General features: G+C 43.7%; 2 protein-coding genes across 5 annotated transcripts in view; one reads left to right on the top strand and one right to left on the bottom strand.

Annotated features, from left to right (window-relative positions):
- Positions 1-27: 27 nt before the first annotated feature.
- LOC123877494 (protein Skeletor, isoforms B/C) lies at positions 28-10,680 on the bottom strand. Its single transcript, XM_045924293.1, has 14 exons — positions 10,493-10,680; positions 10,310-10,383; positions 9,815-9,963; positions 9,293-9,535; positions 8,980-9,087; positions 8,310-8,492; positions 7,310-7,403; positions 6,506-6,652; positions 5,781-5,916; positions 4,781-4,952; positions 3,832-4,036; positions 3,551-3,716; positions 2,547-2,732; positions 28-510 (listed from the first exon to the last, which is right to left on the bottom strand). Exons 1-14 carry the CDS (start codon positions 10,533-10,535, stop codon positions 377-379), a joined length of 2,040 nt encoding a protein of 679 aa, XP_045780249.1. The 5' UTR covers positions 10,536-10,680; the 3' UTR covers positions 28-376.
- Positions 10,681-13,528: 2,848 nt separating this feature from the next.
- The window catches only part of LOC123877493 (protein Skeletor, isoforms B/C), a 64,729-nt gene continuing 50,403 nt past the window's right edge, over positions 13,529-27,854 (top strand). For 3 of the 4 annotated variants that reach the window (XM_045924291.1, XM_045924290.1, XM_045924292.1), the window contains exon 1: positions 13,529-13,653. In XM_045924291.1, coding sequence (XP_045780247.1) covers positions 13,608-13,653 — 46 coding nt within the window. In that variant the 5' untranslated portion in view covers positions 13,529-13,607. The remainder of the gene's footprint in view (positions 13,654-27,854) is intronic. The other variant, XM_045924289.1, reaches the window with a different exon arrangement.

The raw sequence follows: 27,854 nt of genomic DNA, 5'->3' as shown, positions 1-27,854 counted from the left end.
TGAATTTATTTAATGTAATTTTTTTTGATTATTTTTAAAAATCATTTTTATTACTGTTGAACTGTAGGTACTTGGGGTAAAAAGTCTGAAGAACAATCATAAGTGAATGACTATACCCCGTCTAGAGCGAATACAAATAGATGAACTCGCGATTCCGAGTATCCACCCTGGGGATGATAAACGGAGTAACCCCATTAAGCACGTAATATAACTGACTGGCTGACAGATCAACGCTTGGCTCAAATCTCTGGCGCTAGAGATGTATACATGAGATTTTGCGTGTAAGTTCTCCTTATCATGTACACCTTCCACAAATTGCATATGAGCGAAGCCGGAGCGCGTCAGCTAGGCATTAGGCTTCTCTTTCGTCCTAAGGTCATCGCCGGTAGAGGAGCGAGAGGAGAATAGCGGGCAGCAGGAGTGCGAGCGAGAGGGGCGCCGGGCGCGCCGCGGCGCCGCGCGCGATGTTGCGGCGGTGGCGATCCACCACGAAGATGCGACCGCCCATGTCTGCGAACGTTACATTCATCTCAATGTGTGAAAAGGTGACTGATCTGTCGACACACAGCTCGAACTACTGGACGGATTGCGCTGGCCATGCAGATAGCTCCTATGACGTAGACAGCTAAGAAAGAATTTACTCGCCTCGCCACGCCTCACCTCGCCAACAAACAGGCCCACCAGTTTTGCGAGTTAATGTTAAGAACCTTGTAGAATTTATATAAACAAATTAAAAAAAAAATGAAAATTCAACACAATAAGGGGGTGAAATTATAGGGGTTTGAAATTTGTGGAGTCCACGCGGAGATAATGTAACCTTGAGGGCCCATGGGAGGTGGAGGGTTGCCCAGTACATATGTACGACATAGCGTGCATTGTCGGTAATGATTCGCTCGTCGGTGTCGTTAAGGACGCGCTCGGGGCGCCTGCCTCACCCGCGTGCATGAAGGAGTGGTAGTACACTCTGTCCGGCCACGTAGAGTTGGGGGCCACAGTGAGCACGGCGGGCGCGCCGCTGCAGCGCCACGTCAGCGTGCGGTTGAAGGCGCGGAACGTATCGTACGCCACGTCGCGCCGCCGCTGTACGAGTCATGTGGTGTGGTGCGTCACTCACCCGCGTGCATGAAGGAGTGGTAGTACACTCTGTCCGGCCACGTAGAGTTGGGGGCCACAGTGAGCACGGCGGGCGCGCCGCTGCAGCGCCACGTCAGCGTGCGGTTGAAGGCGCGGAACGTATCGTACGCCACGTCGCGCCGCCGCTGTACGAGTCATGTGGTGTGGTGCGTCACTCACCCGCGTGCATGAAGGAGTGGTAGTACACTCTGTCCGGCCACGTAGAGTTGGGGGCCACAGTGAGCACGGCGGGCGCGCCGCTGCAGCGCCACGTCAGCGTGCGGTTGAAGGCGCGGAACGTATCGTACGCCACGTCGCGCCGCCGCTGTACGAGTCATGTGGTGTGGTGCGTCACTCACCCGCGTGCATGAAGGAGTGGTAGTACACTCTGTCCGGCCACGTAGAGTTGGGGGCCACAGTGAGCACGGCGGGCGCGCCGCTGCAGCGCCACGTCAGCGTGCGGTTGAAGGCGCGGAACGTATCGTACGCCACGTCGCGCCGCCGCTGTACGAGTCATGTGGTGTGGTGCGTCACTCACCCGCGTGCATGAAGGAGTGGTAGTACACTCTGTCCGGCCACGTAGAGTTGGGGGCCACAGTGAGCACGGCGGGCGCGCCGCTGCAGCGCCACGTCAGCGTGCGGTTGAAGGCGCGGAACGTATCGTACGCCACGTCGCGCCGCCGCTGTACGAGTCATGTGGTGTGGTGCGTCACTCACCCGCGTGCATGAAGGAGTGGTAGTACACTCTGTCCGGCCACGTAGAGTTGGGGGCCACAGTGAGCACGGCGGGCGCGCCGCTGCAGCGCCACGTCAGCGTGCGGTTGAAGGCGCGGAACGTATCGTACGCCACGTCGCGCCGCCGCTGTACGAGTCATGTGGTGTGGTGCGTCACTCACCCGCGTGCATGAAGGAGTGGTAGTACACTCTGTCCGGCCACGTAGAGTTGGGGGCCACAGTGAGCACGGCGGGCGCGCCGCTGCAGCGCCACGTCAGCGTGCGGTTGAAGGCGCGGAACGTATCGTACGCCACGTCGCGCCGCCGCTGTACGAGTCATGTGGTGTGGTGCGTCACTCACCCGCGTGCATGAAGGAGTGGTAGTACACTCTGTCCGGCCACGTAGAGTTGGGGGCCACAGTGAGCACGGCGGGCGCGCCGCTGCAGCGCCACGTCAGCGTGCGGTTGAAGGCGCGGAACGTATCGTACGCCACGTCGCGCCGCCGCTGTACGAGTCATGTGGTGTGGTGCGTCACTCACCCGCGTGCATGAAGGAGTGGTAGTACACTCTGTCCGGCCACGTAGAGTTGGGGGCCACAGTGAGCACGGCGGGCGCGCCGCTGCAGCGCCACGTCAGCGTGCGGTTGAAGGCGCGGAACGTATCGTACGCCACGTCGCGCCGCCGCTGTACGAGTCATGTGGTGTGGTGCGTCACTCACCCGCGTGCATGAAGGAGTGGTAGTACACTCTGTCCGGCCACGTAGAGTTGGGGGCCACAGTGAGCACGGCGGGCGCGCCGCTGCAGCGCCACGTCAGCGTGCGGTTGAAGGCGCGGAACGTATCGTACGCCACGTCGCGCCGCGCGTCGCGCCCGGCCGCGCGCTCGCCCACGCACAGCCCGCCCGCTGTGTGCACGATCAAATAAAACCTTTTTAATTATTTCATGTAGAACAGCATTTGCCATTTATGATATGTCAAGACTCTACCACCGGTTCGGAAAGCAGTTCAACTGAGAGGAGCCGGCAAGAAACTCAGCAGCTGCTCTTTTAGTAAATATGTCAATACGTAAATATACAATACACAAGCGATTATTATCCTGTGGGCAACATTATCTGAATATGTCATAGCAGCAATTTACTCTGTTCAGGGAGACGAGCTAACAGACAAGTGAGGAGCTCACGACATTGGTCGCCGTTATGGAGCATAGACATCCTGTTGCGGTCACGTTGCGACAACACATCTGTCGTGCCGCGGACGTCGCGTCGTGTCTTTTGGTGCTCCTTACTTTTTATCTAGTTTAAGCTACTAATCTTAAGGTTATAGTAAGCAATATAAATACACACACACATTTTAAGGGAATGGGTTGAACTAAGTCTAGTCTAACTAAGTCAAAACCAAATTATTTATTTAGTTGTTGTTAATATTTTGTGTAAACCTGGGGCTGCTGTTCCAAAAAAAAAAAAAATTGTACAATTGGGGATTCTTGTTCCAAACAAAATGTACAATTGACGGTTCTTGTTCCGTGTCAAGAATCGGGCGCTCTTCCACGGGTCGCGTGGTCTGCCCCTACCTTGTCCGAGCACAGGTCACGCCGATAGGCCGCGGGGCCCGAGCTCTCGTATGGGGACAAGTGGGGGCCGATACACACCCACTGAGCGATCATCATCGTAGTCGTCATAGAGCTATGTTAGCTCGGCTCCCCGGACGAGGAATAGCAACGCACCCGCAGTGGGGCTCAGGCGGCCGCGGCGCGTGTGGCGCGTGCCCGCCAGCACGCGCACGCTGTGCTGGTCGGCGTCCTGCAGGCGCTCCAGGCCGCCGTGCGGCTCCGTGGTGATGACGAGCGGGTGGTACAGCGCTGCGGAGTGAGGGTCGTCGCCGCCGCTCACCTGTGGGGCAGCAGTATGTCTACATGAGTTACAAGTACCGCTAATTAGACGGATTATGCCGAATAAACTTTTTGCGGTTTGCGAACTCCAGTGTCATAGTAATTTTGCTATTCACCTGGAAGGTGTAGGTGAGTCCCCGCCGCAGCTGCAGGTCGGGCGCCAGCTGGCCGTTGACGTACCAAGCGCGGTGCGGCGCGGCCGGGATGCGCGCCGCCAGCCCCCGCGGGCCCCCCGCCGGGCCCAGCGTGAGGCGGAACACGCGCAGCGCCGGGTCGAACAGCTCCGCGCGCTCCCAGCCGGCAGGCTTGGGGCGGGTGCCGCTGAAACAATCCACGCCTTGTTGAAGTGAAAACTTATTAAGCGATTGAACGAGTTTCGGCAGGGACAAAACTTATGGGTTCGCATCACCGACACTATGTACTTGTTTATTATAGTCTTCTGAGAATAGAACTTCGTAAGCGTGATTCAGGCTTCATAGCGAGTGAATGAAGATACTTGTAGTGCCATCTAGTGTCGTCGTCGTGAGTAGCTTGCCGTCGTAGGTTCGTGTCGTGGCAATATGTGGAACCGCTACATAATCAATCAATCGTTTATTTGCTCTAAATGATGGTTAACAAAGGTATTACAATTATTAATTTAGCACTATCACCTCATTGGCCATGTGATCCACTAAATTGTTTTGCTCGAGGATCTCAGCAGCCCTGGCTCGAGATTTGAACATGCATCTCCGCAACAGTGCTGTCATCAGCGTACCCAGATATAGCGAGCTTCAGAAGATCTTGACGTGCAGCAGGAACAGAGTCGCGGGGAGAACAAACCCTGAGGAACACGGGCGTTGGCAGCCGTCGGCTCTCATACTTTCACTGAGAAGACTGCCGCACAAGAATAAAGAAGGAAACCCTACCATATCCTGCTCCTGAAACTTTCGTATAATTCTCTTGGGAGTTTAAGTTGAAGGTTTCACTTCTGCCGTTTGACAACCGCACACATGTATTTTTTTTCCTGTTTATGTAAGCAACGACTAAAACATAAAGTTTACGAGTTATGGTTATAAGTGAACTCACGTGATGAAGTCGAAGCAGTCGTTCTCCTGTGTGTTCTGGTTGAGCACGAGCTGGATGTCGGTGCGCGGGTAGAGGCGGTGGAAGGCGGGCTCGCGCGCGTGGTCCAGCGGCCCCACCGCCCACACCACGAACACCGAGCGCTCCGTCGCCCACTCGCGGTCCATCTCCTCCGCTGCAACACACCACCGCTCACTCACACTCCACTGCCCACCAACACCAACTCATAGCCACCGAGCTCATTTTTTAATCCATTGTTGCTTACTAATTTTAATGAATATTAATTTTAATGAATAATATATAATGAATAATATCTAATTTTTTGAAATATTATTATATAAACACTGTTGCACAAAAAATTAATTTTTTTTTTTTTTTTTTAATTCTTTTCTTTTTTTTATATTCTTTTGTTTGTAAAACATGGAAATATAGGAGTAAAATCATAAAATAAATTAATCTTTTTTTTCTTTTTTGTCAGCCCTAGCACAGACTACGGTCTATTTGGGCTGCAAAATTCCAAACACCAGTCTGTTTTTTATCTAGTGCTTTGGTCTATAAAAAATGGTGAAAAATGTTTCTCTTTAAATTAAGTCTATTACTAAATAAATAAATAAAAAAAAAAAATTACATGCAATTGAATCTGAATATTTTAGCAGCGCGTTTCAAAAAACAGTAGGAAGCGAATAGCTTCGTACGAATCCGTAGAGTTAAGAAAACACGTATATAGAAATGTGCCACACATAACCAGTTTTCCCTACTGGTGAGTCATCCCAGCACTTCCACCACTTGGCTATTTAAGCTGACGCCCCGACCGGAACAACCAACTTGTCACACCTATGTGGCACAACCTGAAAAATTGTCTCAGCTAAGCATGGTGCTGTTTAAGCCGTTGCATAAGCACGAGAGCATACTGCGCTTTCATTTATTGTTCATGTGTATTGTGCGTTGTTTGGCTATGTAGGGGTGGAAACGTGTGTGTGAAGGAGATGCAGCTGAGCGGTACCTGGCTGCAGCCCGCGCCGGTAGCTGATGACCGTGAGGCCGTCCTCGCGGCTGGCGCTGAACACCTGGTTGGAGTCCAGGCCGCCGATGCGGTCGTCGCGACACACGCCCTGCCAGCGCCCCAGCACCTGCACGCACTGAAACCGACCGTACACCTTGCTGCGACCGTGGTTATACCAGCAGGTCTTCTACAATGAGAAGGGTTTGACCGTGGTCAAACCCTCCCTGCCGATCATCGCTGATCGTGAGGATCGGCAGACTTCACACACCTCTGGAGAACTCTGAGACATGCAGGGTTCCTAACGATGTGTTTTCCTTCACAGGTAATTGCTTAGAATGTACTTCGAAAAATCAGAGGTGCGTGCCGGGATCGAATCCTCGACATCTGGAGACTGACGTCTTAACCCCTTAGGCTATAGGGGAAGGAAATGTATTGGTATTTTCCTTGGCTCACAAAAGGCCTTCTTCGATACTGTGTCAATCCGTAACTCGCTCGACACCCTCCAACATGGGTGTAAAGTATATTATTTTAGGTTGATTCAAAGGTTACTTTAAGCATAGCAAGCAATGTGTTAAAATTGGCAGCAATATTAGTGAATTTTTAAACAGTACATACGGCGTCCCCCAGGGGAGTGTTACGGGCCCCACCTTTGACCCACTGTGTAATCTAGACGCATATTTTGTTTTGTGAATGATACTGTGGTTTAATGAACAAAAAAAACGTACCGGTGCTATAGCGGTGATGTTGTAGTCCGTCGCCAAGCCGCGCTGGAAGCGGCGGTCGAACGACGCCACCGCCACGTCCGCGCCCGCCATCTGCGAGCGCGTGGTGGAGCCCGATATGCCGAAAGCCATGTATTCGTCGTCGCCCATCTGTCCGTGGAAGCAAAACACAGCGTTACGCTGAGTCGGAACTCTCGCAGGGCGCTTCTTCCGCTTGAGCGCTTGAGGCATTCCGGCTTCAATGTTCAAGTGAAGGAAGCGCCGGATTTCTGCTAAACACGACAACTAAAATACTACGTCTACGTCGATTGTCGGGCGAGGAGATAAGACAGTGCGTAAACCAGTCGGTGATCCGAAAGGCCGGCCGACGACATGGCAGTCACATTATGAACAGAAAAATCGACCAAGTGCGAGTCAGACTCACGCACCGAGGGTTCCGTGCTTGAGTATTTTTTCCGACATTTTGCACGATAAACCAAAAACTATTATGCATAAAAATTTGTTTTAGAATGAACAGGTAAAGCCCTTTTAATATGATACCCCATTTGGTATAGTTATCTTATATTGAAAATTTTTGTTCTTTATTTTTTTTGAGGTAACCACAAATTCAGGGTTTTCGGATTTTTTCATTTACTTGCTATAAGATCTATCTACCTGCCTTTTATGATTTAACGGGCAGTACCCTATAGGTTTCCTTGATAGACAGGACAGACAGACAGATAACAAAGTGATACTATAAGGGTTCCGTTTTTCCTTTTGAGGAACGGACCCATAAAAATGTATGTTGAAAGCGCAAGGTGAACTCACGAAGGCCGCCAGCTGGATGGTGATCTGGCTGCCGAACACCTCCCACGACACCTGGTAGTCGCGGTGCAGCTGCTGGCAGCGCGGCAGCGTCGACCTGCGCGCGGACGCACGGGTAGTAGTAGACACGTGTGCACCGACTTCTATAGTTCTTGTTATACTGATGTGCTTGTCGTATTATATCGTGAAAGTCATTTAGACGCACATGTGTGAAGGCAGGACGTATCGCTAACTGCTTGGCTCACACTAATATTATACAGGCGAAAGTTTTTTATTTTATTTATTTTATTTTATGTGTATGTGTATGTGTATGTTTGTTACTTTTTAATGCAAAATTACTAGGTAGATGGATTTGGCTGAAAATTGGAATGATGATACATAATATTATCCTGGAATTATGTTTGTAACATAGGCTACTTTTATCCCAGAAAATCAAAGAGTTAAGACACTGGATTTCGAAAAACCTGAATCCACGTGGACGAAGTCGCGGGCATCACTGCATCAGCTAGTAATGAATTGACCATATTTCAAAATATGGTATTTTTTCCTTTTTCACAGAAATTTTGGAAGTTTGTGCCCAAAGCTTGGAAATTGTATTTTGACAATTTTATGCCATTGGTTGTATTTTGGCGCTATTTTTTCTTGTATCTAATCTGCTTTTATATTTTTTTGCAAGAATTCTATAAGGAGAGGGTGATACATCTCGTGAAGAACGACTCAATTGGAAATATTTCACTATTTTACTATTATTCTTTACTTACATGTAATTACAGAAAAAAAACAGTATTGTTGACCAAGACAACAATGCAGTACCTATATCATGTCGATCGTAACATAAGCTAACAGACCAACAGTCTTATTCAAGCCATAACAGAAGGACATCCTGAATCTATTTATGATAAAACGAAAAATGACTTATGTTGTAGTAGGACGTTGTTTATGATGAGCAGATTGTGTGAGACAGATGTGTGTGCGTGTTGCGACATGTATGTGTCAGGCGTACCTGTGCGCGTGCGTGCGCACGGGCGCGGGCGGCACGTTGAGCGCGTCGGGCACGAGCACGGCGGCGAGGCTGGTCTTGCTGCGCACGTCGTACACCGAGATCCAGTCCACCTCGAACACGGTGCGGCCGCCCGGCAGCGCCAGGCGCACGTCCTCGCCCTCGTACTCACGCAGAGGCTCCAAGCTGCGCGACGGCAAAACATAACTGTGCACTTCCGCGAACCCCCACACAAGACGCCCCAATAACGACCCCAAAGATGCACCCTACCTTGTAGGGCAACACACCAACGAGTGGTTAAAGGAAAATCAATATTTTCATGTAATAACTAGTAAGTGAAAGAAGCTTGAATCTTACACTACTTGGTACTTTAAAACTCTCGACAAAAGATGACAGGCTTAAAACGGCCATTCGAGAGTTTGATTTAAAATTTGAAATATTGCTTCCGACCAAAAGATTTGCTAGTCTCCAGAACTCTTTCGGACTCTACTTCAAAATTAGCGAAGAATTACAGAAGTAGTTTTTTTTTCCAGAAATGTCACCCATGTCAATTTTTAGAGTTGTTAAATTTATTTTTGGGCATACAGTTGTTGGGGCAACTGATGTTAAGTCACAGCAAGCCGCCGCCAGTGTGAGCGACTCCTGCGAGCCAGGTGTACACGCATATACTCACTATCCATCTTCGTCGGGGATCTTGCTGCCGCGCGACGAGGGCTGCGGGCCCACGCCCGTCCAGAAGTACACTTCCTCTCCGCTGCCGTCGTAGTGGAAGTCCGGGATCCTGCGACCAGCACATGCATACTATACCATGAGGTATGCACAAATAATGCAAATCGCACTTTTTGATTTCTACAACAACAACAACTCAGAGGCTACGTAATTCAAGCACATTCTCCTTTTTTATCAGACTGGACTTGGAGCGATCACATAAAGAGCACTTAAGATTGGCTGAACTGGGTGTGAGACGCACTATGATTAGAACTCACAGGAAGGTGGAAGCGTCCAGGAACTGCACGGGCTGGCTGGACAGGCGCACGCCGGGCGCCGCCACGAAGGGCGTGAGGCTGCGCGGCGCGGGCGCCTCGAACTCCTCCGGCACGTACACGTCGCCGAACGCGTTCTGCGACGCCAGGTCGTACACCGCGAACCACGAGATGCGCGACACCTTCTTGCCGTCCGGCAGCTTGAGGCGGATCTCCTCGTTGTTGTAGCGCTCCAGGATGTTGGTCCTGAAACACACCACCCCTCATGAATATCTTCTCCCTTCATTATATACTTTATACTCATCCAGTGACAACAATTCTGCCTCTAAATCATTTTAAATACATATCAAAAATTGTAGGACTGGCACGATTGGAACCTTCACCTCCCCTGGGTACTGGGAACACCTTTGACCACTAGGCAATGGTTCACTGCCGATTCAGTCATTTTTAAAAAAAAAACTGTACAGTACTATATTACTATCTGTAATACTAAAAATGAAGTATTTTATGGTATAATTCACTCACTTGCCATTCTGATCAGCGACAATGAACCCCAGTGGCCCCGGCCGGCCAGAGTCCCCCGCCCAGAAGAATGTGTCATCCCCCGTCCCGTCGTAGTTGAAGTCCACCAGCAGCAGCGTCCAGTCGTCCACCGCATACACCTCCCCCGACACCTGCAATATTAGCACCAAGTCTTAAATACCACTGGACACATTTTAGTGAGGTTTCTTTCATTTCATAGCCACTTCTAAGAATGGCTAGTTATTTAGTTAAAACAATAGTTTGGATTGTTCACAGTAGTCACCAAGCAAACCTGTATTTTAATTATCAAAGGTCAGATACATTAAATAATTAGGTGCTGTATAGTACTGCACCCATTACAACTTGCAGTATTGCAACACGACGACATCGATACACTTTAGAGCACTTCGGTGACTCAAAGAATGCCATGGTCAACTCGATAAAGGCATACCTAGTGAAAGTTAATGTATGTTATTTAAACTATATTTACTGAAGTACCTGGTGATGGTAGGAGTTCAGTTTCCCTATATATTTGCCCCTGTAAGGCCCTTCGTCATCTTGGCTTGAGCACTCTGCAATTTCAATTCATAAACAATTATTATTATTCATAGTCGCGAAACTTTTAAAAGAGAAAGTTTTCGTACTAAAGTCGGTCTCTTAACGAAGTAAATATTTACATACCTTGTGAAATAAGTACTAGTATTAGAGGCCATATTAAATACATCTTAAAACCTAGTATTTTATGTTTTAATAAATAAAAATTCACTCTCGAAACATTGATAAACTTTTTTGTACACTTTACGCACGTTTATTTCCGGTTGGTTATTCATTTACTGACATGTCACTCGGCAAACTGTTTCCTATTACGCGACAGTAAGCAAGGTCGCGCGTCTGATTGGCTAGTTGTTCCTGCGTCGGCAAAATTAGCCAATGGGACGCTAGTAACTTAAAAGTAACTTTCACTTTTTCTTCGAAGTGTAAAAGAGAACACGTTTAAGGTTCAGTTTAGGTGTTGCCAGCTCATGGAGCGATAAAAGTTATACCTTTCAACATTTTTGCAGTAACAACATTTTGGAAATCTTTTAACAAATTAACTTTTTGAAGTCGTAAAATGCACTTTCACTGCCGGCCGCGGCGGGGGCCGGGGCGGCGAATCATTCGGCCCTATGATTCGGCTCCTTTGTCGCTGAGTGCCGTGTACTAGATCAAGCGATTAGTGCCTCGATTGCTGCTGCTCTAAAATAAGCATGAGCTACCTACATGAAGCACTAAAGGTGACATACGTCTTACGACTTATACCTACTTAGCTTAGTATTATTGTCACAGGATTATTATACTTTTCTACTGTAATTGTGTGGTAACTGGTAAGTAAGTCGACGTTGCTGATGACCTAGTGGTTAGATCCTAGTGGTTAGATCGTGGGACCTTCACTAAGAGACACCGGATTGGAGTCCTGTCAGGCACCGGGCAACGAGGTGGCCTAGCCACGGGTAAGGCCTGGTTGCACTAGTGCCATCATAGTTGAAGCGGTGCAGTAATAGCAGTAATAGCGAGCTTTGTGTTCGGAACACCGATCCGAGTTCGATCTCGCACGCGACTCTGACTTCTCGGAGTTAGGTTTGTTGTGCCTTTTATGCTATTATAGATAGGTATCTTGTTTTAGTATAGGTTTCGTGCATGCCTGATAGTTCTTCATAATGTTTTCAAAGGCGTGTGAAGTCTGCCACTCCGCACTGGACTAGCGTGGCTTCAATAATTATTCTAAGAGGAGACTCGTGCTCAATAATGGGCTGGCAATGAGTCGATGGTTATAAAAAAATTTAGAAAATATTTAAGTAACTAGGTAGGTAGGTAGTAGATTTTGTAGGTACCTACCTAACCTAGTTACTTAAATATTTTCTAAAGCAGCTTTGTGTCTAAAACCTGCTCTCGTGCATACCGAAAGGCCTTTCTCCAGCTGTGGTCGCTAAACTTACGCTGAAGTCCCAATAGTTTTATAATTCACATGGCGGTCTTCTTCTTCACGGTCGGCCAACCTCCATAGAAATTAGCCAACTGCGCAGGAGATACTATAGAACAAACACAGGTGCACTCTCTATTCCCTCACTCTCATAGCCCGATGGGACGCAACCCGACACGACCGGAGAGAGATCAACAAGCGCGATGGTAAAACACCGCCAATTTTCTGATTCCGGACTCTAATACTGAGAATTTCTTAACTGAAAAATCCGGAATCATCATCATCAGCCTGTGGACATCCACTGTTAGACATTTCCCTATAGAGCGCCACCACACCCGCTCCTCAGCCTCCCTCATCCAGCCACTTCCCGCCAGCCGCTTTATATCGTCGGTCCATCGTGCTGGAGGGCGTCCCACACTACGCTTGCTTATACGCGGTCTCCACTCAAGGACTTTCCGGCTCCAACGGCCATCGCTCTACGACGGGCATGGCCTGCCCACTGGAACTTTAGCTTGCTAGTATAGTTTGGGCTATGTCACAAATCCAATGCTTAGCTATTTTTGGCCCGAGCCGGGAATCCAGCCCAGGACTTCGTCACCTGCAGCGGAGCGCGCTGGCCATCAGACAACGAGCCAGGTATATGACGTCACTGCGCATAAACAATCTGCTAAGTGTCAAATCCCAAGTTTTCAGGAAACTAAACTTAAATGTTTTAAACAATATGCTTTACTATTAGATCAAAATCACATACCTAGCTAAAAAGGTTATCTATTGGACTAGCACACACGCTAAAAATCGGGTTTCTGCGAAAATGACATCAAAGACGAAAATTGTAAAAAATTACATAGGTAGCGGATTTAGCTGTTGCTTTGACAGGTGAGTTACGAAGTAGCTGTTGGCAAGGTAGCTGTTAGCTGTTAGCTTTGCAGTTGAATGCTAGTACTAAGTATTTATCGAGGTCAGAACTCTTCAGCACTCTGACATTTTGATCGAACCCGCGAAGGATGAGCAGAAAGTAATGGTAACTTCGCAACATCCAATAAAGCGGGCTACTCACGCGCCTGCCGCAGAAGAAGCAATCTCAGCGCACGGCGGACGGGGCAATATCGCTCTTTACACACGTGCCTGCCGGTCAGTATGAGAATACGAGTAAACGAGTAAAAGTATTTTCAGAATAATGAGCAGAACTCTAATTGCATTCGTGTGTTCCAGACCAGCGCGCTCTATACTACACATACTACATAGCACTAGTCTATACTCTATACACACAACCGTGAGGCAGGGTGACAGAGACGACATAGGGAGTTAGGAAGGTCCTGCATTGTGGCATCCTACCGCAGGGACAATCTAGGAGATTGGCCCCGCGCCTATACACGTAACATATTCATTCATTCATTCATTTAGGATACAATATTTTACAGTCATTAAGCGGTGATGGCCTTGTAGTTAAGACGTGCGTCGATTTCCTATCCAGGGTCTGGGGTTCGATTCCAGACATGCCCCTGTAACTTTTCTTAACAAACTGAACTAAACTTCATTCATGCTTCGGTGCAGAAAGACACGTGAGGAAACCTGCGTGAGGAAAGGAGAGCTGTGTTCAATTAGTGAGCTGGCGATGGGTTGATCATAATACAATTTGGGGAGGCATGCCCCAGCGGCAGGCGCGTGAGTGGCGCGCGTTAGATCTGTCGGTGCTTGGAGCGGCGGCGCCCAGCATCCCAGCAGCCAGTGTTCCGCGAGGCGCCGGCGCAAGCGCGCGTACTGTTCATACGAGAGCCGAGCTCTGCAAGTAGCCGTAGTAGTACGTAGTAGTCAGTGGCTGCAGGAGCTGTCGCGATGCTGTTCCTCGTGGGCGTGGCGTGCGCCGCGCTGCTCGCCGCCGGTGAGTGCGCGCCCGGCCACTGGCGCAGAAACTGTTGCGGGAACTAAATTACCTACTATTAAGTTTTTGATTTTTCCTTTTAATGAAAATTCAAAATACTTCAAAATTGAAGATATTTTTATTCAAGCACTTTTGAATCGTCAAAAGCATCTACCACTGGTTCGGCCAATGGTGGCGGAAATGATGGCCGCGGTATCGTATGTCTAAAATTCTATGTATATTCGGAACCTGTACCTAATCAGGCTTCTGGTGGCCTGCATTGTGCTGAGTTATAAGTTACTAGCTGATGCGCGCGACTTCGTCCAAAAATCTAATCTTCGTCCGTAAAATCTCGCGAAAGTTTTTTAATTTTCGATCGCGTTACTCCTTTGCGACGTGATTGCCAACAAACAAACGTAATTTCGCACAATGACTTCTAGAAGTCATTGGTTTCGCACTTAAAATAACTATGCATAGTGACACTAACGAAAAAAGTAATTTAGAAAAGTTTAAGAAAACCTCTGAAAAAAACAAATTCATCGCACAGCGCACTACTCGTATAGGTACAATAAGTATAGCTTGCCTACCTAGATACTTTGCAGTAGGTATAACATTTGAATTCAAAAACTTGTATTTAAGTATCATACGTACTAGTGTGGTACTTTATCGCTAGTAAATTCAGCTAAAAAATTCTCGGGAAATTCCTGCGCTCGGAAAAGGAAATTTGACGATAGCAAGATTTGCGAAGTAGCTAAGTATTGAGCTTCCTCACTGTGGCGCAGCTGCAGTGCGTAGAGCAAAGGTTACCGGCTACATTCATAACCAAATAATATACTTAGACAGAAATTTGTAGTTCGTTTTCAAAATGTTTACTTGAATAAAAACCAGATCTTACCTAAAGTACTTACCCAAACACTTGTTTTGATGCGCTTTCAAACCTAATAAAGCGCTAATGAATTAGATTGTTTCGGACAGCGGTGCTGATTATGTTTTTAGCCAGCTCTTTATAAATCAAGAATTTTATTTTTCTTTTATTTTTCGTACAATTGTGACTTTACTAGATGACGCCCGCGATTTCGTCCGCGTGGATGATTTTTTAAAAGTTGCATTTCTAGGATAAAAGTCTATGTCCGTCTCTTGGATGTAACTAAGCTATAATTAAGCTATAATTTTTTATCTTTAAAGTTATATTTGAATTGCAAGTGTTGAATGTCAACGAACGCCGGCCGCCTCGTTGGTTCGGAGAGATTAAATGTTGAAAGTTGTGCTTCGGCGGAAAATTTCCACGATTGAGTCTCGCGTTTCATAAATTAGGGATTATTATATTCTCGCCGGGAATTCAATTGGTCGTTAGCTGCAATTACTATCTCAGTGTTTCACGCGAAATTAAAGGCGTAATACGTTCAAATATCGTGCATAGTATCGTTGCAAGAGATCCCTAATACGAAATTGGCGGGCTGGCTTACACTCCAGTGCTCTAGAATAAAGTCTGTTCGTTTTGCTTCGCGCCCGCACGCGCCGTAACTTTATCAAAGGTGGCGCCGCGACTTCATATTATGAAGCCGCGTGGGGTGTACACCCACAGGGGAATCTGGCATTATACAGTCATCTCTAGATTACAACCCGTCGCCAGTCGTCTACAGGTCTCCTCTCAAAATGAGGAAGGTGTAGGCCAGAATCTCTCACACTGACCAAGTCTTCACACACCTTTCATGACGTTTCCTTCATAGTTAAAGCGAGTGCTATTTAATTACTTAAATACTTAATTGTTGTTTTATTAAAACACACACAACTCCGAAAATTAAAAAGTGCGTATCGGGAGCGCGGGAGTGAAGATGACGATGAATCTTTGGTGACGTTTTTTTTTTTTTAAATTATATAGACTAGCGCTTGGCTGCAATCAGACCTGCTAGCAAGTGATGATGCAGCCTAAGATGGAGCGCGCTTGCCTAGAAGTTGCCTATTCACTCTTGACTTGAAGGTACCCATATTATAGGTGGAAGGGAAAACTGACGCCGGAAGGGCGTTCCTAGTTGCTTGCGATATGTAGATAAGAGATGGACCTTAATAGTATCTTCTTTGATCTTAAGCATCTAGATGATCTATATTTTCGGAAACTATCGCAATTCCAGCCAGAATATTTACCGTTATATTTATTGACTTAAGACTGACTGAAGTAACTATCTGAATAAAGTTATTATTATTTATTGGATGTAGTATGGTTTGTTACGTAAGTACATAAATATTAAATGCGACAACTTGATATACATAGGTAGTATGGTGTTAATTGTAAAAGATTTTTTTACAGCTTCATATTATTTACTTTCAATAAAATTCTTCAGGCCTATAACAACGATGGGTAATAAATAATTGTGTACTTAATAGAAATGAATTTAAACACGTTTTTCTTCACAACTACTGCGTGAGTAAGTAGGTACGTCTATTTGTATTTCCGCTACAAATAAAAAAATGTACCTAGTTATTTTGTATGCAGGTAGGTAGGTATATTACTGGTTGATCAATCTTGAAATGAATGACTTAAATAACAATACATTTTCATTTAGTTTCATTTCAATGTTGTCAAAATCTTGGAAAACCGGCAATACAAACGGACGTACAGAACACAACATGTTATACTTGTAGTTAGTTATACGTTAACATCTAACTCGGTCAGCAACACGAGCTACTTTCATTCGCACGAACATCACAAGACGCCGGAGAGGCGGCGACCACGTCCGCGCTTTCATTTACATAACATATTATTATTTTCATGACTGACATTACCTATATCAAACCGATGGCATTGCTAGGGGCTCCTGCAACGATGATGATCTCTGTTGTAGGTAGGTACTTACTTTCGTGTCTCTGAATCTAGACTGCAACCTTTTTAATAGTTTATTAGTAGCTAGATAAGTGATAAATTGTAATTACATATACGAGTACGTATTAGGTAGTGGGTAAATCTTTTGTAAGCGACCCTAGCAGACTAAATGTTAAAAGCTCTGTTTCGTCACACAAGGTGTACGAGTGAAGCCAACTGAGACCAGTTCTGTTAACTCGACACTGGAGGTTCTCAGGTTTATCATTTACAAGTGATATATCATTTTTATTAATTTTAAAGCTATAAAGTTCATAATTTTATGAAGTTTGACTTTCAGATCTCGTTTCATCGACAACGAGTCATTTATGATTCAGACTGTGATACACCAAGCTAACAGTTAATAATCTTCATTAAATCTTAGTTAAAACCTCAATAAACTCCAGAAAAGCAACTTGAAAGCTTGAAATGATTGCAAACTAAAGTGAATTACTTAAAGCTATATTTAAGAAAACCGTGTAAGTAGCTATACCTATTTCATTACTTGTTTAAAATCTCGAATATTTTTGTATCAACTGAAGAATCCAACGATACATAGTTAAACTATTTATCGTAGAATCCTTCAGTAGCTGGCCGACTAGTAATTGTAGTGTACCATACGGCAAACGTCTTTCTCTGATTTCTCCACAATTCCTTGTTTTGTGCCTCTTTGGGTCACCTAACTGAAAACGTAAGTAAGTACTTCTTTTTTTATTTTTATATTCAGAAGTTAGCCTTTGACTGCAATCATACCTGGTGGTAAGTGATGATGCAGTCTGAGATGGAAGCGGCTAACTGGGAAGGGGTATGGCAGTTTTTATTAAACCCATATCCCTTTGGTTTCTACACGGCATCGTACGACCCTCGTCCTCAGCAGGGCGATGTGATGTTTTCATGTCATCAGTGCTAGCGCCAGATTGATCACCGAATATATTAGCTCAGAGCTGGAAGCTACGTGTGTCCAAGTGTTTAGAGTTAGGAGCGCGAAAACTTGTCCGTGCCACAGGAGCGGAGGAGCCGAGGACCGGAAGCGGCAGGATTTACCGACTGCAACTGCTGCGCTTCCGGAGTTAACTGCCCTAACTACATTTACGATTTCGTTTAACTTTGTAAATGATAGTTTACGAAACTCCGTTGGGAATGACATTTTCTATTTTCCAATCATCTTAGTTGAGAGTTTTTCAGATACTTAATGCAAATTAATGTGCCTACTAAAACTACCTTTCTAATTAATCGATGGACCTTATTATCGCGTGGTAGGTAAAATGGCGAAACATTATTATTATAACGTGAAAGATAAATGTATCATAAAAGCGTCAAATCGCGGTGTCTGCATATTTGAATGCTAACAGCTAACAGCTAACAGCTTAGCGCCAAATGGCGGCGTATGGAAATCACACGAGAGCGGGGCTCATGCAGCAAGCGACTGCGACATCACATCTTCAAAAATTCAACCTGCGCAGGAAAATAAGATTGTATTAATATTCCGGTGTTTCAGTCTGCTTTCTAATTGGTTGGTAGAGTCTTGACTTATCATACGAGTATGAGTCACTGATTGGTTTATAATATAATTTTCTTTTTAACCCCCGACCCAAAAAGAGGGGTGTTATAAGTTTGACGTGTGTATCTGTGTGTCTGTGTATCTGTGTATCTGTCTGTGGCATCGTAGCGCCTAAACGAATGAACCGATTTTAATTTAGTTTTTTTCGTTTGAAAGGTGGCTTGATCGAGAGTGTTCTTAGCTATAATCTAAAAAAATTGGTTCAGCCGTTTAAGAGTTATCAGCTCTTTTCTAGTTTTCTTGTAGAAAAGAAGGTTAGATAACCGTTAGGTTCATAATATTATGTCAATAGACAAATGTCAAGCTGTCAAGATGGACGTTGCCTAAATACATAATTATTTATTTTGAAATTGAAAATGATGTTTTGGAAAACTCAAATACTTTGGATCGTCGGGGGTGTTACAAATTTTCAATTTACACTTGTTATTTGGTCTGGTATACTTAATCACTGCACAAGAGCCAAGTATCAATATCGTTTTATTAGAGGATTCGAAACAATTTTTTGACAGTTTAGATTGTTCTGAGATTGTTGAAATGAAATCAATAAGCGGAAGATCATATTTTTTAAAATAATTGGGATGTTTTACATAACCGAGAGGAATTCAATCGAACTTATATTTCTATTAGATTTTTATGGGTTGAGAAATTGGCATTAAATAATCCACTATAAACGCTGATCGCTCGTGACTCGCGGCGCGCGTCGCCGGCGCCAACATTCCGCGCTTTTTGTGTTGTGTTGTGTTGACGGCGGCAGGCGGGAGGCGGGAGGCGGGAGTGGAGACAAGGGAGATAACATATTTTGGTGATAGCGCTGATGGGTTTAAGGATATTATGATACTCGATTTCTAGAGTTCTATCACACGAGGAGATACTCGGGTGGTTCTATTTTCCTTGAATTCATGAACTTATATATTTCAATGCAGGACACAGCCTGTGCCACTTAAGATATATATATCAAGACTCTACCACGCACCGGTTTGGAAAGCAGATTCTGCATTCCGACCCGGTGGTGGAGTCATAGATGTTGTATAAAAAACACTAGTTGTCCTAAATGAAATACCTACTTACATTTTGATTTGATTTCATTTGGTATATTTAAATTATAGTAGATTAGTTGATGCCCGCGACTTCATCCGCGTGGATTTAGGTTTTTTGAAATTCCACGGGAACTCTTTGATTTTCCGGGATAAAAAGTAGCCTATGTGTTAATCCAGAACATTATCTATCTCCATCCCAAATTTCAGCCAAATTCGTCTTGTAGTGTTTGCGTGAAGGAGTAACCAACATACGTACACACATACACACAAACTGTATCTTTATAATATTAGTATGATAGTAGGATATTACATCAATACGTACCTAATACAGAATCGAATTCATGAAGTATATGGAGTGGAAAGCCATGCCAGCAGCCAGCAGCACAGCAGCGGTTGACGTTGGCCGAAGGCGCCGAGGGTCGGCGGCACAATGTTACGTTTCACCTCTGTACCCACTTTACTTGCAAGCGTGGCCACGCTTTGACACTATTTTTATTTATTTATTTTATTTACATTATTATGAGCAACATATGTATATATAAATATATATGTAAATATATTTTAATATCCGAGCAAGAACATCGCAACAAACCGTGAAAGAAAACCCCAAGAAATGTTCGTTTGTCTTGGTTACATCTTACAAACTACTTCATGAATCATTGTTTTTAGTATTTAAAAAAAATACAGTATAATAAGTACTCCGATTTACTCTTTGAGTACGAAACCCTAAAAATCAACGTACAATTAATTATTCTGATCTATAATTGACCATTAGCTGACAACGCAGCGCTCGCCTGAGCTCTTACCCAAGTGTTACAGCTACGTGTTTGACTGCTGTCTTACTCCGTACACATTTGGCAGATTGATCTAAGTAAATCTACCAAATGTGTGTGAAGAGCACTAGATGTGCCGGCGCAGGCCAGGACGACGTCGTCAGGTTATGCTTAAGAGTGATGACAGTATAATATATTCACACCCCTAATCGGTTTTTACGATGCACTTTCTCAGCCGGCTCCCACGGGCGGCGTATGTCACCACTTGTAGAAAGCAAAACTGCACATAATGCAATATCCCACTCCGCTCCCGCCGCGGCTTCCACGGCAATCACACACATTCCATACTCTTTGTCACATTAGAAATACTTCATTGAAACGCGAGCGAACGCGCTGCAATTAGCTGTATTTACATACCTATGCATTAAGCAGTACCTAACAGCCCAGTGGTTAAGACGGCAACCTATTCGATAGGTCGGGGGTTCGATCCTTAAACTTTTGAGAGCTATGTGCGTTTCAAGCAATATAATATCACTTGCTTTAACGGTGAAGGAAAATATGTTGAGGAAATCTGTATAAGTACCTGAAAATTTTCCATAATGATATCAAAGATATGTGAAGTCTGCCAATCCGCATATCGCAGGCCAGCGTGGCGGACTGTGGCTTTTCATATTTTATAACTTTGCAAGGAAACCTGTCCTTAGTAGTGGACTGGAGATGGGTTGATCTATATGGCACTATATGGCAGTCTAACATTCATGGACGACCGCGACAGGCAGAAAGACAAACTTTCGCGTGTACCTATAATAATATTATGACGTATTACCACAGAATACACGTCAATCTTAGGCTTCTCAATCTTAGTCAATCAACTTTGCTCGCCTGTATGTTGTGAAGGGATATCTACGTTATGATACAACCTACATGCTTTTCAGTTTCGATCCCCAGTGCTTTGAGCTGTGTTGATACAATATGTCAGTTTTTCGTTTTATGTATTAAGATTAGCTGGTTCGCCCCGACTTCTTTCGGATGGATTTTTTGTAAATCTTAGCGAAGGTCTCGTCATGCTTCCCATTTTTTAACCCCCGACCCAAAAAGAGGGGTGTTATAAGTTTGACGTGTGTATCTGTGTGTCTGTGTATCTGTGTATCTGTCTGTGGCATCGTAGCGCCTAAACGAATGAACCGATTTTAATTTAGTTTTTTTTGTTTGAAAGGTGGCTTGATCGAGAGTGTTCTTAGCTATAATCTAAAAAAATTGGTTCAGCCGTTTAAGAGTTATCAGCTCTTTTCTAGTTTTCTTGTAGAAAAGAAGGTTAGATAACCGTTAGGTTCATAATATTATGTCAATAGACAAATGTCAAGCTGTCAAGATGGACGTTGCCTAAATTCATAATTATTTATTTGAAAATGATGTTTTGGAAAACTCAAATACTTTGGATCGTCGGGGGTGTTATAAATTTTTAATTTACACTTGTTTCTATACAAATTAAGTCATTGTTGAATAAATTATTATGATCGCTCGCACAGCTTGCAGAAAGCCCTTCTTATGTTACATGGAGTTGTATGATGTACATTATTCGTTTTGACGTCATTACTAGCCACTAAGTAATACCTATTGCTATTTATTGCAGAATACTAGTATGAAAGTATAGAATGACCGCGTGGGCCGCGGCCGTGCGATGAGTCGGCGCTACGCACGGGAGCGCGGTTCTCGGCCGCGCATCTAACGGTCGCCGCGCTCTACATTGCCGCTAAAGTTTTACGCTAATTTTATTATGTCGCGGCTACATTAGGGTCAACGTCAATGCCCAGCAACGCCATAATTATCGCGATAATCAACGTTAAACTGAGTGGCCACACTTGAATGGTTAATGTCTTATGCCAATTGAATTGGAGTAATCATCTATAATTTTAGATTAAGACTTGGTCTCCGCTGCGCCACAATAGGTAAATCGATGGCAACAGCGGATTGCAGTCGCAGTCGGGTAAACAAGGCTAAATTAATCAAAATTAAAATAAAAAGCTAGGTACAACAGGACCTCATGATATTTGGAGCAAAAAAGAGACGTCCGTCTGTTGAATAGGACTGAGTGTTCAGTGTGATGTAGCGCTGGTGTTGCTAGGCCGGCGGGCGGTGGCGGCGGCGGGCGATGGTCCGCGCATTCCGCGCCACTGGGTCAGCAACGGGACCCGCACCGGTGCCGGTGCAGTCGCACGGCGCGACCGCCCAGCGGTAACAGCGCTTTGATAACACCTGTTTCAAATCAGAATTTACCACCGCACCGCAACACGTCGCCCGAGTTTCCATCCTTATGTCGTCGACATTCCGTCTGCAGTCTACACACACAGAACTTTTTGGGTCATCATTCCTCATACGCGTGGCGAAGGTTTGGAATAGAGTTTAGATGCAGTGAACTGTTGGGAGTAAAAAGTTGAAGTTGAACTCTTCTGCTATCTGTGTTTCCTACCAATCACAATCCGAGTATCTTTAACAAGAGTGAATAGGCACCTTCTAGGTAAACGCGTCCCATCTTAGGCCACATCATCACTTTCCATCAGGTGTGATTGTGGTCAAGCGCTTGCCTATAATGATTTTAAAAAACAAATGAAGGCTTGTGGTTTAGACACACTAGACGTGTAGGTGAGAGGGCTTGATGACGAGCAGTTCACTACGACGGGGAATTTTCGTATCGATTCGTCCTAATCTCTGGGATAAAGAATCTCTCTCTTTTGAACAGTATGAATATAAAATCCATTGAAGTCCTGTTCAAAGACATCGTGTAACTAGCCTTACTCAACAAATTGCAAGTCCGAGACGCTCGCCGCTGGACGATGGAGGGATGGACGGACGGAATTCGAGGAATTGTGTTTATATAGTGCTTTCGGCTCCACTACCCACTACCACACCACTGCCCTACAAATATAATACCGTGTAGTATCAATCATCCATCGTTTATTTATTTGCTCAAATGCAGGTTAACATAGAGATTACAATTCATTTTAGTATCACCACATTTGCCCTGGAATGGCGTGCAAGTATTTTACATAGGCACCTAATATTAAATGCAAACTGTACATTTACTACATAGTCAAGAATAATAAAAAATAAAATCTCAAAATGTTCTAAGTAGAACTATATTATTAACCCCCGACCCAAAAAGAGGGGTGTTATAAGTTTGACGTGTGTATCTGTGTATCTGTGTGTCTGTGTATCTGTGTATCTGTGTATCTGTGTATCTGTGTATCTGTCTGTGGCATCGTAGCGCCTAAACGAATGAACCGATTTTAATTTAGTTTTTTTGTATAGATTTATTTATTGTATTTACGATCAGTCGTCACTCCGTGTTAGAAGAGACCTCAGATCCAGCAGATTGAGCTGAGAGTCCACGGCTCGTACATATCTACATGTCTTGCCTATCTTTCTAGTATATTGTAGAGTCGCTTCGTTTTACCTACTTACACATATACCTTTTAACAGTCATCGTAATTTTTCTCTGGTTTGACAATTTAATTTCAAAATCTCAGATCATTTCAATTAAATATTAACCAACTAATCGCGTTGAATCCAAAAAAGTCATTAATATTTTGGAGTGGTTAGGAAATCTCTCGACTGATTGTCGTTGGGTTGCATGTTATCGTCCTACATCTTTGTCTGTCGGAGGTCAACTGTTGGTTCTGACCTTGCGTTGTTTTTATTCATATTTTGAACTTTTAGCCTATTCCAAATAGAATTATTAAATTCAATTTAATGAATTGCCACGAGCCTCACGTTTATTACTAGTTGACTTTTTAAAAACATAATAATACTTATTAAACTTTTTCAAGGTTTGTTTTTATCAATATTTACTAGCTCTACCTTCTCAAACGTCTTCTTTGAAAATCTTATCAAAGCTCATAATAGAGTTTATTATAATGTACACATAAAGTAAAAAAAAAATTAACACCAAATTAATGGAAGTATGTAATTTAAAAATCTGCGAATTTATAAATAGGTACAATCATATACTTACATACTTTGTACCTATAAGCTTATTTGACAAAATTGTAAAGTCTTAACTGGACTACATAATAATATACATACTTAACTTATTAGAATAACTTGATAATAAAAAGCGTGTAAGTTTTAAGGTCAGAAAACACACAACGCATTCATAATTCACAGAGCCGTTGCGCTTGTGCAACAGTTGCACGCTGCCGCGCTGTTGTCTGTCTGTTGGTTCCCACACTGCAGTTAGCCACAATACCTACTTATTTACTTGCGTAAGCTCTTTGTTTGGTTTGCCTGCTTCAGAGTTACGATTGCTTTTCAATTTCTAAGAAAATTACAGTTTTAATATTATTATATAACTAGGGGCTATAGATTCAAAAATTCTAAAACACACACTTTTATTTTTAACTGAACGCCTAAATACCAATGCTCATGGATACTTATAGCTTGAAAATGACGTCTACAAATTGTGTCTACAATTAAGCCAGAAAACAAGTCAAATTATAGATCCCTACTAAGGAAGGATTTAAAGAAACTCCCTCCGAATGACGTCGGGCGGGTCAACTAGTGTAAAATAACAGCGCAAATAAGTATATTCTATCCGAATAATATCATATCATAACGATAGTTTTCCGAAGCCATTCTGGTCTAGATAGCAAAACTGTACAAAAAGTCGCGATGCTGAGAAGTTTGAGTAGTTTTGCACGAGTTCAGTTTGTTTGTGAGGTAGTTCAGTTTGTCTGTAGTTGCTATGAAGACGAGCGTGCGAGCGCGACGTAACGAGCAAAGTTGCGCGACAACACTGACCTAACCACAATGGGTTTTTACAACTACTTAGTTTTTAAAATTACACTATCACACTAATATTATAAAGGCGAAAGTTTGTGTGTATGTATGTATGCGTGTGTGTATTAATGTATGTGTGTATGTTTGTTACTCTTTTATGCAAAAACTACTAAACGGATTTGGCTCTTTAGGATGGAGGTAGATTATACCATGGATTAACACATAGGCTACTCTTTATCCCGGAAAATTAAAGAGTTCCCATGGGATTTTTAACAACCTATATCCACGCGAACGAAGTCGCGGGCAGCAGCTAGTTTGCAATAAAAAGTAACAATTTTGGCAAATCCATACAATACCAAACGGTGATAGCTTGGTTTTGGGTAGTCCCGTCGTCCCGGTAGCCGGGAATTGAATGAAATTATTAAATTAAATAATATTAATATTTAAATTATCTTTAAAAAAAAACACAGCGTGTGGTTTGTCCCGGGGACATATTTTTGGAGCACGATCCGGTACGATCCCGGGAGAAACCAAAGGATTATGAGTTTAGTAAAAACTGCCATACCCCTTCCAAGTAAGCCCGCTTCCATCTTAGACTGCATCACCACTTACCGTCAGGTGAGATTGCAGTTAAGGGCTAACTTGTATCTGAATAAATAAATAAAAAAAGTAATATAAATATAGTTATTTGCGGTGCCGAGTTGTGGTCAATGAAATCTAGCTGTGGTTGAGACTGTCTTGTAATGAATAAAAGATATGTAATTGATGGCGGTCTCCTATTTCATACGGCACGAGGATCCAAAATTAAATCGTTGACATCATTGCTTGAACGAATGGAGACCGCTCGCGGTTTTACTATTGTGTATTAATTATACTCTGCAGATAGTTATTACATGATATAGGATCAGATTTCACGCGATACGATCATCGATATTGGATGTGCTGTACACCTGTGGCGTGACATCATCACAGGTGGTGTTCTGTCATTACTTAATGACCAAACATTCATTATTCAAAAAAAATTCTTATCTAAAGTTTAAAAATAATAATATCATCAATCATGATCAACTCGCTCAATGAGAAAAGTGTAGCTATGGGCCACCGCCTACCACGCTGGCCTAGTGCGGATTGGCAGCCTTCACATACCGCCGAGAACATTATTTCTTCGCCGTCAAAGCAAGTGATCTTCAAGTGATTTTAAAACGCACGTAACTCGCAAATAGAGGTACCTACGTGCCCGGGATCGAATCCCCGACCTCCCGAATTGGAGGCGAACGTCTTAACCACTAGGCTACCGTGGCATTTTAGAAAAAATATAACGCTATAAAAACAGCGCTATTATTCAGCAAAAACTGTATTGAGTAAAAGATAGAGCGCGTTGATGTCTTTCTTATGAACTACAATTTAACTCTGTTTTTTCCTGATTAACGTTTTTCATTAATTGATGTTTTGACAGACTTGTTCCGTAAAAACTTTCAAAACAGTCATTTTTAATTTCATTTCAATTATGAGTAATTATAAAATAACTCGCTTACGCGCGCGACTCCGTCCGCGTGGACTATACAAATTTCAAATCCCTATTTTACCCCATTTAGGGGTTGAATTTTCAAAAATTTCTTTATTCGTAATAGCTATCTGCATGCTGAATTTCAGCCCGATCCGTCCAGTAGCAAGAGCTGTGCGTTCAATCATCAATCAAGTATGTGCTGATAGATCAATCGCTCAGTCAACTTTTCCTTTTATATACCTACTAGCCGATGCTCGCGGCTTCGCCCGCGTGGATTTAGGTTTTTCGAAATGCCGTGGGAACTCTTTGATTTTCCGGGATAAAAAGTAGCCTATCATTTAGTATAGATTAGTATTTGACGATAATATGATCAATAAACATAGGCTAATAATTTTAATTACTTTTATTCTATGGAAAAGTGGTTATAATGGCTAAAATATAAATGTTTGGTTTATACTATCGCGGACTTTTTTGTAGGCATTATTGAGTTCTACAACTTTTCTATAGAAGTCAACCATACATCTCTAACCATTTAGGCAGCGTTCGCGAGAATCGTTAACGTACGGCAGTTTTTTCGACGCCTTACTCCACAATTTTCATTACCACGAAAAATCCTATCTATTTTCCGGGATAAAATATAGCCTATACGGATTCGGAAGAATTCCTCTAAGTAATAGTAAAAGAAATTTTGAAATCGGTCCAGTAGTTTTTGAGCCTATTCAATACAAACATACAAAAATACAAAGGTTTCCTCTTTATAATATTAGTATAGATTTACTTATGTATTAAAATCTTAAAATCACTAGAATATTACCGGTATCTACTACTACTATATATACCACTTACGTTCTAACAAAATGAACAAAACCATTCTAGCAGTTATCGTGTAAATGTTATGTCACTATGAGCACAGCTTCGCGCGAGATGAGCTGTAGTTATCTCACGCGCACGGGAATGCACATGCGCGCGGAGCTACTGCTCCACAGCGATGGACGTTATTGCTAATTTTAAATCATTTGGTGAAATTATTATTTTTCTTAACAGCGTTTTCACATGCTATGATCAATAACGCGGACATTTTGCAGGTTGGGTTTCACGGATAGTGAATTTTTGCACTTATGATCATAAGTGATTTTCATGAAACGTTTAACGAAACGTTATCTTAGGTAAAAAACGAGTCCATGGAGTGCCACATAAAAAGGCTTTTCATGTGATTTTTCATATAGGTGGACTACAGGTATCAGACCTGTGAAACGGTCCACCTGTCCGCCGATCAGCGATCAGTCGCCGATGGCAGCGGCGCAGGAATGTAGAAAGTGAGCGCGGGAAAGTGTCGCGAGCCGACGTCGGTTAGCATTCAGATGAGATGAGCGAGTTGCTTATGCCAATAAACCGTGCATTCACAATTGTAACGACACTAGTGACCCGCCCCGGTTTTGTTCGACTGGAATTAAAGAAAATCGGCAATGAGCTATCTTGAAAAATGGCGGACTCTTATATAAACTTTCATCCGCTATGAACCCCTTGAATATATCTTGAAATCGCAAGTCGTACTCGCACACGAAGGATTTCAACATAACGGCCATTTTTTTTTTTTTTATTATTTCTTGTTATAGTGGCAATATAAATAGGAACACACATAGGACAGACAGACGGACGGACCAACAGCGGAGGCTTAGTAATAGGGTCGTTTAAGGGGTTATTGTTAATC

The sequence above is a fragment of the Maniola jurtina genome, chromosome 24, assembly GCF_905333055.1.
Source record: "Maniola jurtina chromosome 24, ilManJurt1.1, whole genome shotgun sequence".
Taxonomy (NCBI): Eukaryota; Metazoa; Arthropoda; class Insecta; order Lepidoptera; family Nymphalidae; genus Maniola; species Maniola jurtina.
This window is presented reverse-complemented; position numbering and strand designations above follow the sequence as displayed.

Coding starts and splice junctions, on each gene's coding strand:
- LOC123877494 (XM_045924293.1), bottom strand. CDS start 10,535: ATGTATTTAATATGGCCTCTAATACTAGTACTTATTTCACAAG. Junction 9,088..9,292: donor CTGGACGCTTCCACCTTCCT/GTGAGTTCTAAT, acceptor TGCTGGTCGCAG/GATCCCGGACTTCCACTACG. Junction 511..2,546: donor CCACTCCTTCATGCACGCGG/GTGAGTGACGCA, acceptor TAACGTTCGCAG/ACATGGGCGGTCGCATCTTC.